Here is a 13,489-nt window from a genome sequence, read left to right as displayed (position 1 = left end):
TTGCTTTCTTCCAAGATACTAGAGTATAGACTTGCAATTTTTGAGACTTTCAGTTTGAGATAAAGGCAAGTAATACTCAACTGCTTTCTCCTGGCAAAGTGCCATGAGAATGACATTCTAGGTAAAGCACTGACTGGTCCACCCTGATTGGTTCCCTAGCTGTTCTTCCCAATACACTTCCTGCCTCCATGCTATGTTAAGACATGTTCAGGTGTTTTTCATCTTGCCTTTACCAATACAGTGTTTAAAGAAACTCTACTCAAATACTACCACAGGATGCCATTTTAGAAAAACGTAGGAAAACAAAGCAGCTTCCATTTCAAAGTAAATTAAACTCTGGGCTGACTGCAAAAATAGGGGCCATATTCTGCAACTGTCTGTGCTGCCTTTGATTGCTGCCACAATCCAAGGATGTCTTTGGGATTCACAGCCCAATCTTAACCAATTTTCCAGTGCTGATGCAGTCCTGAGGTAAGGGAATAAACTTTCTCTGACCTTGAGGAGGCTTCCATGACTGCCCTCCTACCTCAGAATATAGTGCATGCCCCGTTGTCATGGCTTCATTGGCTGTAGTGGGGGGGGAGTGCTAAGTTTTGCAGGGTGTCTCTACGCACTGTGGAAGCTGCCCCTCCCTGTTAGAGCAATTCCAGAAGGCAAGAGCAATGTGGAAGAGACATCTCCAAGTTGCTTTCACCTGCCAGAATGGTGAGGGGGAGGGGCAGCTTCCACAGCACATTGAGGTGTCATGCTTAACACTCTGCCCCTCCTGCTGGAAATGCTAATGTGCATCAGAGCTGGAAAATTGATTAGAATTCCTTTGGAACAGCCAATTTGACACACTCTTCAGAATCTCTTGCTTTTAAATTCATGTTGTTTCAAGTACGTACCCAACAGCTAACACTAACACTAGGGACATAAGTAGAGGTGTTTGCTTTTGTTGAACACTATAGGATTGTCACCTGAATTACTGAAAACAATGGGCTTACTTCTAAGTAAAACGAATAACACCATTTTCAAACAGCTCTAAACAGTCTTGACATTTTTCTTCTGAGACTGCATAGAAGGTGAATCAGTGGCTCCAGTGTAGCTGTTTTTGTGATGCATACATCTTTAGAAACTGAGATAAGATCTTCATACACCTTTCTATAAAGCTATCTTCCTAAATTGAGCAACTGGAAGTTTTGAGGTAGTTCTTGCATTCCCAGAGATGCCCTATAGTTGTTGACATAAATGGATTTTGTAGTATAAAGATGCATTCTGGCAATTCTGTTTACTATCTGCTGCTTTCCCTCTGAACTATCAGACAATTACAAGAATATACATTATTTTGTTTGCTGTTAAAATAATTGCATAGTCCTTTTTCTAACAAAATAGATGATTAATCTGCACATAACCCATTAGATGTATTCATTTAACTAGGCAATCTTCAGAGGACTTCCATTCCTGTGCAATCTGACCCAGTTTCCTCAAAGATCTGCAGAAACCTCTTACCTTTCTTTCCATCCTCATCCCGTTCTCCATGTATTTTCTCCAGGCTTTCATCCCATGGAGCTAGGTCACCATTTGACAAGGTTTTGTTCTGTTGCTGAGCCAGCTTTTGCCGGATGGAGTTGATTTCACGTCTCAGGAGGCGAATACGACGTGTTCGGGCACCACTTGACCGCATGGTGCTCACTATGTCCAGCTTTTCTAATAGCTCTTTCAGTTGTACCTCTAAGGAAAGGTGAGCCCGGTTTTCAGGGAGGAGAATGTTATCAACTGCAAAGAGAATAGTAATGTTGTAAATAGCTGATTAAGGAGATCAAAAGAGGGTCTCTGAATTCCTCTATGGTCAAGCTATCAAAGTCACACCCAAGCACAATTTTACTAAAGCTACTTTAATTTTATACCATAAATAGGGAAAGTACAAGCATTTTTAGGGTGGGATTCCAAAGCGGCATCCATCCTTATGTTACATTTCCTTACTTGACTTTTACTCTTAAAATAGAAGCCCTAATGGAAACTTACCATCCTCCCAAGAAAAACGATAAAAATCTTCTGTCTTTGGTGATTCAGGTAAATGAATCCCTACTTGAGGGTCAAAACCAATATTCTCAGCTTGCCGCCGTGCATGGCGCAATATTGCCCCTCCAAGGTCTCTCAGTCGGACAGCTGCTCGATGGAAAACTGTGTCTTTAGAATTATACCTCATGCAGTTGGAAACAATAAGGTTAAAGTCCTCCTCAAACTCATCCAGTGTTCGGTACTGGTGGGACTCCAGCTTCTGCCTCATGGTAGAAAAATCCATTGGCTTGGAAATGAATTCCAGGTAATCTGGAACCTAAACATATAAAACCTGTACAATTACAAAAATCATTTACTAGCCAAGCAGGGCATATCCATCACAAGCAATCTAAATGCCCTTTTACTGGCACTGGGGTAGAGCACAATTGCATATCAATTTTACCCAGCCAAGTCATACCCCATCAAGGCTATGAAAAATAAAAATTTTCTTTCTGAGAACCAACAGTAACCTCCCTCAAAAAGTGCCTTATTCTGAACAGTTGGGATGCCCTCCACATTAGCTCCTTGAAGAAATTGCTTTGTTTATGCAACAAAAAAACAAGTACAGCATTGGCAATCTAAACAGTGGCTTGCTCTCATCAGTTATATAGTATTATGTAGCATATGTATAGGAACAGATCTTCAGGTAAGCCTAACTGCACTTCAAGGTAAGGTACTTGCCTCACTCAGGTTTACAGGCTCTGCAAAGATCTGGGCCGGATCCTTTTCTTGCAGTAAATCCAGTGTTGTGCGCAGCAGTACGTTGAAAGGTGTGAGCTGTAACTCCATAGCAGCTTGCTGAACCCTTACCTAAAAATCCAAACCAAATACTGTATTTCCTTTATTGATAAATAATTAAACAAACTGATTCACTCACCAGTCTTAGGACACTATAAGAATGGTTTGTAAACTAATTCCAGAGGAAGCTAAAGAAGTGCTATATATACAGTTGCCTGTATAGTACACACGATTATATGTTTTTATTGTGGAATGTTCTTGCTGTATTAATTATTATTATTATTATTATTATTATTAACAGTATTTATACACTGCTTATGTAAATAAGTATTTATATAACGTCTTATGAAAGAGGCTATAAAAATTAAGATAAGGATCACTTTAAAAATTAAGATGTGAGGATCTTATTCAACTTATTTCATGTAGCCGAGTGCTTACTCAGAAAACATAAAATTTAAAACTGAGAGTTAGCTACAACATGATAAAACACATGAATTTCAGAAAGCGTAGATGCCAATGTTTCTGAAACAATTAGCTAACAGCCCAGTCTTATCTGTTCTCCCACCATAGCATGCCAAAATGGGCTGGGGGGTGAGCAGATCGGGAGGCTTGTTAGGGGAAAATATTTTCCCTTACCTCTCCATAAGCCTCCTGGTTGGCTATGGGTCTCCTTAGAACTGCAGCAGCACTTTAGCTGGTGCAAGTCCAAGGAGACAAAGATGGTGTGCTGGCTTCGATCAAAGAGAACAGCATCTGAAGCAAGTTACCTGTGTTGGGTGCCACTCCCACCATTGTCCCATCTCCAATTCCCCCTCCCCCATTCTGCTTATCTGGCAGGCACTCCTGCTCCCACTATCATTCACTGGGCCTCCATGGCCTCTCCAGTGGTTGGCCAGAAGTGTGCAGTTCCACGTTTTGCCAGCAGGTCATTTACAACAGCCATAAAGCATGATATGCCACTGGAACACTAGTTCTAACCGCAGCAACAGGGGATAGTATTAGGCCATAAGAGATACAACAATAGGGCAAATACGGTACAAGTTGTCCAAACAGCTATATGTACAGTCGGCCCACATCTTACATAAGGATGATGTTTCAAGATCAATGTGAAAAGCCAATATTGCATATAGTTGAACTCCCTTAAAGCCAACAAATATGTACTATCTCTAAGAACTAAACACATAGTCAAGAGAGAGGTGGGAACTGAGGAAGCAGCAGCTTCATTCTCCCATTTCAGACTTGCTCTGGAGAATAAACAGAGTAAGGGTGCAATCCTAGCTAGCCCTTGGGCCAGTGCAAATCACTTGCACTGGCCCAGGAGGGTTGTACATGTGCTGTAAAGCACGTCTACGACTCCTCTAGAGTTGGCTGCGACGGCGCAGGGACGCACGCTGGTCCGTGGAGGCTGAATCCAGCCTCCATGCTGGCTCTGACAGGAAGCTTTGCATTGGCCGATCTCAGCCGATGCAAGGGTCTGGGGTGGGCGGGGAGGAGGTGGGCGAGAGGCATTCCAGGGTGGAGGGAGGGGAGTCCAGGGGGCAGGTGGGTGGGCAGGGAGCGGGAGGCAGGGCTGGAATCCAGCAGATATGCTGAATCCTAGCCCTCATTCCTGAGCAGCGTGGAGCGGCTACAAGCCACTTTGCTCTCCTTGGACTTATACCACCTCAGAGGTGGCGCAAGTCCAGGGAGACCCATTGGGGATGCAGCAGCTTACCTCTCAGACACCCTCTCTCACCCCAGCACTGGCCTGCTTGAGCCAGCACAAACTCACCACTTCCAGGTGGGGATCCAGTGCCAGCAGGCCAGTGCACATCCTCACACTGGACTAGTCGGCTCAACAGTAGTCATTAACATGCTTTACGGCATGTTTGTGACACTCTTGGGGCCAGTGCAGGGGGCTTGTGCCAGGGGAGTACACCTTCTAGTTTGTGCTCTAACAGCCCAATCCTATGCATGTCTACTCAGAAGTAAGTCCTCTTATAGTCAGTGGGACTAACTCCCAGGTTAGTGTAAATAGGATTGCAGCCTAAGTTGTTTAATCATTTGTCATGGGTTATTTCTTGCATCTTCAAAATGGCATGCACTGGCAACTTCTCAATGACAATAAACTACTGGTGTGATATAGACTTTTTCTTTCAACCATCTAAGGCTGCAATCCTAAATCCTAAATACTAGGGAGTAAGGCCCACTGAACACAATCAGACTTACTTCTGAGTAAACATGCTTAGGATTGTGCTGCAAGTACAGTATATTTGATCATATGATAATAAGGTGGCTATGGATCATCTGACATCTATAAGAATGCTGATTGTAAAGGATTCATCTCTAGTGTAGCCATTTTCAACCACTGAGCACTGTGCTGTGAGAGTTTGGGGGAGGGTCATTTGTTAGTAGGGCCACAGTGGGGGGGGGGGATGCAAGCCCTGCTGTCAATGGGTGTGCCTTGTTAGTTGTCAAAATCTGATGGTGTGCCTTGACAAATTTAGTGTCATCAGTGTGCTGTGAGATGTAAAAGATTGAAAATCTCTAGTGTAACCTTTTCATTAAAGACAAGACAGCATTTGTGGCGAGGCAACAACACTGAAAAAGTGTGCCATACATTTATAATTTACATATCTACTCTTCCTTTAGGAAGCTCAAGAGGGCTGATGTGGGGCTCCCAGTAATTAGAGCAGCAAATGTCCAAGACTCACTAAGGTTTTCCTCATTGTAAAAAAAATTCTATTCTTTTCAAAAGCATATAAAATATCAACATTTTTTTGTACCCAAAACAGTAATTGTATGAAACTCTTTTTGCCTTTTTGGAACTATGAGTCAGGGCAGTCATTCATAACTTGATGTCATTTTTAGCACACTAAGTAGTGTGCATTTCACATTAGTAGTGAAAGCCATTGTGATTGTGTTTGCATAGACCAGTGGTTCTCAAACCATTTAGTATTGGTTTGGCGTTCTTGCTTTTATATAAAAAATCCACGGGGTTTGTTTGTTTGTTTTTAGGTTTTTAATTATTGTAAACTGTTGTTAATTGTTTTTAATGTTGTATTTTTAAAAATGTTGTAAGCCGCCTTGTGTGCACGTTGGGCAAAAAGGCGGGGTACAAATTAATAAAATAAATAATAATAATAATAATATTGGGACCCACTTTTTAGAATGACAATCTGTTGGGACTCAAAAGAAGTGATGTCATTGACCTGGAAGTGACATTATCAAGCGGGAAAATTTTAACAACCCCATATGAAAACATCAAATCAATTAATTAAAAGTTTACAATAAGTTTAGGTTTAAAAATGTATTTAAAATAAAGAACCCTCCTAAACCTCCCACAGAGTTGCTGATCTGTTTTAAAAAATTCTCCAAACTACTTAAGGCGACAATCCTATCCATGCTTACCCAGGAGTAAGCCCCATGGACTATCATTGTTAAAAGTATATACATAGTACCCTGCTAAAAGTTCAGATTTGTAATATATCCCCAGTCACATGCCATGGTAGCATCAAGTTTATGAAAAATAAAATATACATTGACATGAATAGAGACCCACCTGAAATTGGCTTGCAATGCACCTAGTGGTTTCTGATCCACAGTTTAAGAAACACTGGCATAGATAGCAAAGCTGTCCAGTGACAAACTGAAATGCAATGGTCAGGCTTAAGAAACAATGGTAACAGACCACCAACTTGTGATTTTGCCCACCTGTTCACGTTTGAGTTTCTCACGCTTGCGAATTAATTCAATGAGCAATCGTGCCCTTTCCAAGTCGTGCCGCAGTTTCTGCCAGTACTTCAGTTCTTCTTTCACTGCGCTGGTCTTCTCATCCTGATCTTTCTGTGAAGTGGATACAAATTTCCTTGTATTGCTTTCTCTTGCCTTGCATCTCTCTTGACTCATCACTCTCTTCCTGTCTGCAGTTACCCACAATCAGGCTCTAACTATAACAAAGAATCTACTTTGTAAGCACCTTAATTCAATCTAGTAGAAGCCTAAGCATAGATTTGGTATTGACTAAATTTGTCCAACCCAGGTTACAACATCCTGGTGTTAACATACTGGTGTTAAATCCCAGTGTTAAATAACAACATTTGAAGTTTCAAAAGTGTGTCACTAGCCCCCTCACCAACTTCACTGACAACTAAATCAGTGCTCTCTGTTAAAGTATAGATCTTGTGAACATTGGATATGCACCTAGTCACACCCTTCCCATGGTATGGCTCATTAGGAAATGGCCACCTCCACTAGGGATGTGTAACAGAAACCCAATAAGAATCATCTTTGGATAGAAGGATGGTCCGCCATGAGCCAGACTAATTATATGTTAGCAGATGGCAAAAATTACTATAATTTGGTCTGGCAATAGACCTCCAAAAACATCTTCTTCCACCTAAAGTGCAATTTCTGAGAGTTACTGGTGCTGCATTAAACACTCCCACCTCATTTGGAAATTGAAGAATCATTGTGCCACCCCAGGCACACAGAACACATAACAAGCTTCTTTGTCCTTTCTATTCCCCTTCCTTTTCCTTTTCTTCTGTCTTCCCCTCTGAACCAGACAAACTGTAGCTGAGCACCTCGTGAATGCCCATCAAATACCCACTCATGAAACTTCTTCAGGGACTGCACCCTCAATTCCCTTGCCTTGCTTTGTTCTTCTAACACCAGATGAACTATAGCCTATATGCTAGATTTCTTCTGTGAATGTTTTAGTGCCTTTTCCCCTCCCTTTTGGTCTTTCTTTCTTAATCTTAAGCCCAAAGAATCTCACTATACAGCCCCATGGCTCCTGCCTTGTCACATGCAACAACAAAATAGAAACAATGCTTTATTCTATTTTCTGCCTCCAGTCTCCACAGTCTCTTCCCCTTTCCAGAAATTAGGTTGCAAGACAAAACCTTTCTCTTAGGGATGGGTAAGTCAGGTGTGGCTTGACTCAAATTGAGTCACAAGTCTCCACCCATAATGGGGCCACTTTGAGTTATTGAGTCACCTTTGTGTGATTTGCAAAAACTTGAGTCAAGTTGTCCCCTTTAAAAAGCCCAATGTGGAAAATACGGGGCTACTACCAGGTGTGTGTGGGTGTGTGTGTGTGTAAGAGAGAGAGAGTTCTCTTTAATTACTCCCCTGCTGTCCCCAGCCATCTATAAACAAGACAGGAGGGGTGGGATGGACTGCGAGAGAGCAGGGAGAGAATAGGCAAGAGGGTCACATGCAGCAGCTGTGAGGATAACCAAATCTTTTACAGCTCTACTCAGAAGTAGCCCCATTTGCACCTGTCATTCAATGGAGCTTCCTCCCTCCTCAAGTAACAATGGAGCCATGAGGAGGAAATTGTGATCACTACAAACTGCCTCCTCCCCTTCCCTGGGTTTCGCCAGCAAAACCTAAGGCAAGAACCCCCTTGGGCTCCTCCTACTATCCTATCTCAGCCAAAGAAAATAACAGACCTCTCATCCTTCATCCAATGATCGTTGTTTCTTTCAGAGATGGGCAAGAGAGCCTGCTCCTGTCTCCCACCTCCTATTCGTTGAAAAAGCAAACATTAACTCTTCCCTGCCTCCTGGCTGGACATCCCTGCTGCTTGCCTGGTCTGAATAGTGGACCCACAAGGTTTTTCACGCTGCGAAGAGAGTAAGCAAGCACACCCAGACACAGGCAGTCTCAAGTCTGCATGTGTGGAGATGAACACTGAGTCAAAGGTCCCTGAGCATGACATGAGTGTACATGAGTCAGCAAAAACATGCATTTTCACGACTCAGACTTGAGTCACATGACTTGAGTTCCCATCCCCATTATCCTCACAATTTATCTTACTGTGTTACATCTTTATCTCTGTTTCTCTTGTCATTGTTAAATACCAAGCTCCACTGCGGTATGTCATGAGTAATTGCAAGAGTTCCTGGCATACATTTGTTTCCCCCACCTTATTTGATTTATTTGATTTGTAATCCACCTTTCTCCCCAGAGGGCATCCAAGGCGGTTAACAACATTTAAAAGTCATAAATACCTCCATCTGTGTATGTTAATACCTGTGTCTTTCTGCATGTCTGTTAACATATAGACATGGTAATACATCAATAGTAAACATCAATAGTAATAATAAAGCTGGGCTTCATGACTTGAGCAATCCAGCAAGTCAGAATATAGACTATGAACAAAAGACATTTAGGGCGCAATCCTAACCAACTTTCCAGCACTGACAAAGCTGTGCCAATGTGGCATGCACTGCATCCTGCAGTGGGGAGACAGTCAAGAGGGCCTCCTCAAGGTAAGAGCATGTTTGTTACCTTACCTTGGGGCTGCATTGCAGCTAGGTCAGTGCTAGAAAGTTGGTTAGGATTGCGCCCATAGTAAATTAGCAGGTATGGTCCTATGGTTTTACAAATCAAGGAAAAAATGGTGCTTTACAAAGCCAATTGTTTCTAAAGCAAAATAGAAAGTTCTGTATTGGAAACCAATACAAAACAAAAAAAATGTATGAAATCCAGTAATTCATATTCATAGTGGGGAAAAAACAGTCTGATGCTGTTATTTCAAAGAAAAAGAATGCTGTGTTATGGAGTAAATTAAAAGAATTTTCATGAGATACTAGCCATTGATGTCTCTGCTGTGCTCCATATTACATAACACAAAAAGTACATATTTCAAACTTCTGTATTATAAGTACAAGAGTCTCACATAATAGAAGGCTCTATTATGGGAAAATGCAGGTATTCTAATTCATTAGAAATTCCCAGAATTAGCTATGTATTTTATCTAGTTGGCAGTAGGTATTCAGAGATAGATCATTTCCATCTAACTCTTCTACAATCCCAGATCACACATCTGTCTCTCTCATTCTATTTCAAAATGGAGCAAAAATGTCAAGGACACTGTCCTACCTGTTCTGCATTTCTTTGTGATTGTAAGTGAGAATGCAGCCGCCTTATCAGTGGGACACCATTTCTTGACTGACGCTTCAAAAGCCAGTAGTTGTGTAACCTCTGCATGAACTGATTTTTCCTCTGGAAGGTGAGCCCACTGCAAATTTTATTCAGCCTAAGGAAAACAATAGAAGCAAGAGATTTCACTTTGTATCAGATTTAACTTCAAATTCCAGAAAAGCAACATGACACACAGAGAACCTCCAATTCTGCAACACAGTACTCAATTTTTAAATGTCATAGGAGCACATACTAGGAAATGTACAAGTATTTCCAGTTCATCAGAGGCTCCAACTATGAAATTGCTGGCCCATTAAAAACAATCCGACAGCTCCAATTAAGCAACAGCAAAGCAGGTAGCATCCAGCCACTAGCTGAACTCAAATGGACAAAATTATTTTAGATATTTAGCGCAATAAATTATATATTTCAACTAGCATGCACATAATCATTCACATTAATTCTTAATATTAACAAAGTACTCAACAATCTCTAACAGCCCGATACACTGATGCAGAGGGGCCAGCATGGGCTGGGCTGCATTTTTTTGCAGGCTGGATGTCTCCTCAAGGAAAAGGGACAATTGTCCCCTTGCCCCAGAGAATGTCCCAGCCCACACAATGGGGCTACTTAGACCTGCACAAGGTACATGGCTGGGGCAAGTCAATGTGCACCCATGTCAGTAGACTGGGCCCAGGAAAGGGAATAGGATGCAGCACATGCTAGAAGCCGCCACCCCCTCCCAAGCCTGGTCAGCCCATCCCTCACCCCCTTGCTGCCCCCACTCCACTACACCACCCTCACCCTCCCTGTGCCGCTCAGTGCAGAACGTACCATGCCTAATGTGTTGTGCTCTTTCTGCTAGTACATGTGGGCCAGTGCACGCCTCCACACCAGGATTAGCAACTGCTATGCTATAGCACAGAAGTGCTTTACAGTACAGCATGGATGCAGCACGTGCTGTCCCAGCATGCATGCCAGCTGGGCCCTAAAGCTGTAGTTCTGCATAATCGGCTGCCTAAATGATAATTCCCCTAAAATCAATGGGATGAACCAATACTAATCCCATAACTTGCAAACTGTCACTATTTTCAAATATATACACATTCTGCAATAACCTGTTTCTGTAATTCACTTTCTAAGTTCAGAGTCTTACTACAGTGAACACTTGATTTAACAGACTTTGGAAATCAGAGACGTTTTCTGCTTCATTGAAAACTAGTCACATACGCTTTACACATACGTTTGTCTGTTGACATAAATGTATTCAAATTTAACAAACTTTTGGCATTGACAGACACCCCATTAGCCTGTTATATAAGGGTTCACTGTATTTGTTACTCTTAGAAGACTCTGCTTTGTAACACACTTTGTAGACAAGTCTTTTTTTTTTAATGCCTCTTACCTTTGAAGACAGAGTAGGTACAATTGCATCTGTCATAGATGCATACTAACCCCTGCTAACTGGGTAAGAGGCACTCTTTCAAGTGGGTGCTCTTCTTCTTAGCAGGGGGAGAGTAACTAGCCCACCTCACCCCAGCAGCGTCTTTTCTAGTGGCTGTCTGCTGGTATTCTTTTGCATCTTTTTAGATTGTGAGCCCTTTTGGGTCAGGGAGCCATTACTTGTTTGATTTTTTTCTCTGTAAACTGCTTTGTGAACTTTAGTTGAAAAGCGGTATATAAATACTGTTAATAATAATAATAATAATAATAATAATAATAATAATAATAATAATAATAATAATAATAATAATAATAGATCTCTGATCAATGTTATTCTGGTAGAATGAAATCAAACAAAGCATTGCTGAAGTTGCTACAGGGCAGAAAAAATGCCCCTAAAACAGAGAGCAGAAGAAAAATGCTGGGCTAGTTCATAGATATGCACAAAAAATAGAAACAGATGTGCCACTCACCGGTAAGAAGGGATCTGGGTTACCATCAGAAGAGGCACTGAAGCACAACTTTCCTTTTTTACCTTCTGTTTCAACTTCACTTTGCTCTTATTCTTAAGAGTGCTGTCACCCTCTGCCTCATTCTTTGAAATTTCCTCTTCTCCTTCACAAAAAGTAGCTGTATGCCCTTTCTTCACTGTCCCGGGAGGGGAGTGTGCCTCGCAATAAGCAGTTTTTCGCACAGTGAATGTTGTGCCATTGAGGCTGGTCTCCCTCATGGGCTCAATCTTCATGAAGAGACCAGCCCTCTGGGCACAGGTAACATGGAAGGCAGTGTAGCAGTTCACTTTGTGACACTGGATAGCAGCTCCCATACCCTTCTGCTTACAAATGTAGCAAGTTAGTTTCCAGCGAGCTGGTGGGATATTCTCTATCCCCTCAATAGGTTCCAAAAACACAGTGTTTGCAAAACAGACTTCTGGAATCCAGATGGCACAAACAACATGGGCCCAGTGACCATCACTGGTCTGTTTGAAAGCTCCACCTTTGTTTGGGCACAAAACACAATCAACAGGGTGGGAAGGGGACTGTAGGCAGCAGCGACAAAGCCACTGCCCCTCAGGGATATAGGGCACTCCATAGCATTCCTGGTGAACAGCCAAGTTGCAAATGTCACAAAACAAAATGACGTTGCTGTTATGACACTCATCATCCATACAAACACAGCAGACAGCATCCTCATCTATCAGAGTCTGCTGGGCCCCATTGTTACGGCTCTCTAAATAGGACTCCTTCTCCAACCTATCCACCAACAATTCAAAAGTCTCAGCAGAAACGGACCCATAGCCATCAGTCTTCCTCTTCTCATTGATCATATCAAGCCAGGCCAAATCCTCCTCATCCATATCATACTCCACTTCAGCATCAATGTCTTCCAGTGGCCTCTCAATGTACTGATAGTATGCTGCAGGCAATGGTGAGGCATCTGGCTGACTGAAAGAATCAATCATTCGAAAGCTAGGTTGGGGTAAATGGAATGATGTACCAGGAGCATGTTTTGTGCACGACTCCTTCTTTTTGCCCTTAGATTGTGTTTTCTTGGATTTGGAAGGAAACAGAGGCTGTTCACTGTTTTCTTTGTTACTATTGCATTCTGTGATGTCCTGGGCAGTTAGCTCATCCTCTGTGATTATCTTTAGAGGGTCATAAATACTGATGCGATGGAGACGCCCATCAATATCAACCTCCACAATTCGTTGGGCCTGGGCATATGTCAGAGTCTCTCGAGTGGGTGAGCATTTTAAACTGTATGGTGAAGGAGAACGCCTCCCTTCTAGGGCCTGCCGGGACCTCCTCCGAGGCTTCCTCATAGCAGCAACTCAGAAAACCTATGGGACAATCCAAACAGAAAACAGTTCAAAACACAAAGAACCGCAAATAATGAATAGCATAATTTCAAAACCTAAAGCTAGTGGATAAATTGGTGAGACTGAACTTTGATAGGAATGAGAATTCAGGACACACTTGCTTTCTTTGAGACTATTTTGGGTGTGGGAATTAAAAAGGAAATTAGTGAAAGTTGGTATTCTTTGTGAGTTGTCTCATACTTATTTCAAAATCTCAAAATACCAAATATGCTAAGGTTCTGATAATATTAATTGATATATTATTTGAATATATTTGAATTGATTACTCAGTTACAAGACAGATTCAACTAGCATTTTTAAACTGTCTTAACTTTAAGTGATCATGAATATGAATTCTTTAGTTTGTTTTCATGCTAAATGTTTAAGTATGCTCAGTGCGGCAGTTTCTGGAACAGAATGGGCAAAGCAGCTGGGAAACAGAATGTTTGTAATAGAGAATACAAAAGCAAAGAAAATTCAGTAAAAACAACA

At 41.9% G+C, this 13,489-nt stretch overlaps 1 protein-coding gene across 7 annotated transcripts in view; it reads right to left on the bottom strand.

Annotated features, from left to right (window-relative positions):
• Positions 1 to 13,489, bottom strand: part of BRPF3 (bromodomain and PHD finger containing 3) — a 51,240-nt gene that overhangs the window by 25,040 nt on the left and 12,711 nt on the right. For all 7 annotated transcript variants that reach the window (XM_066624767.1, XM_066624769.1, XM_066624771.1 and 4 more), the window contains exons 2-7: positions 11,613 to 12,979; positions 9,655 to 9,811; positions 6,475 to 6,606; positions 2,725 to 2,853; positions 2,008 to 2,320; positions 1,492 to 1,758 (exon numbers count right to left, since the gene is read on the bottom strand). In XM_066624767.1, the coding sequence (XP_066480864.1) occupies positions 1,492 to 1,758; positions 2,008 to 2,320; positions 2,725 to 2,853; positions 6,475 to 6,606; positions 9,655 to 9,811; positions 11,613 to 12,961 (2,347 nt within the window). In that variant the 5' untranslated portion in view covers positions 12,962 to 12,979. The remainder of the gene's footprint in view (positions 1 to 1,491; positions 1,759 to 2,007; positions 2,321 to 2,724; positions 2,854 to 6,474; positions 6,607 to 9,654; positions 9,812 to 11,612; positions 12,980 to 13,489) is intronic.

Source organism: Tiliqua scincoides, chromosome 4 (genome assembly GCF_035046505.1).
Source record: "Tiliqua scincoides isolate rTilSci1 chromosome 4, rTilSci1.hap2, whole genome shotgun sequence".
NCBI classification, from domain to species: domain Eukaryota; kingdom Metazoa; phylum Chordata; class Lepidosauria; order Squamata; family Scincidae; genus Tiliqua; species Tiliqua scincoides.
Note: the sequence above shows the minus strand (reverse complement) of the source record. Positions and strands in the feature narration are given on the sequence as shown.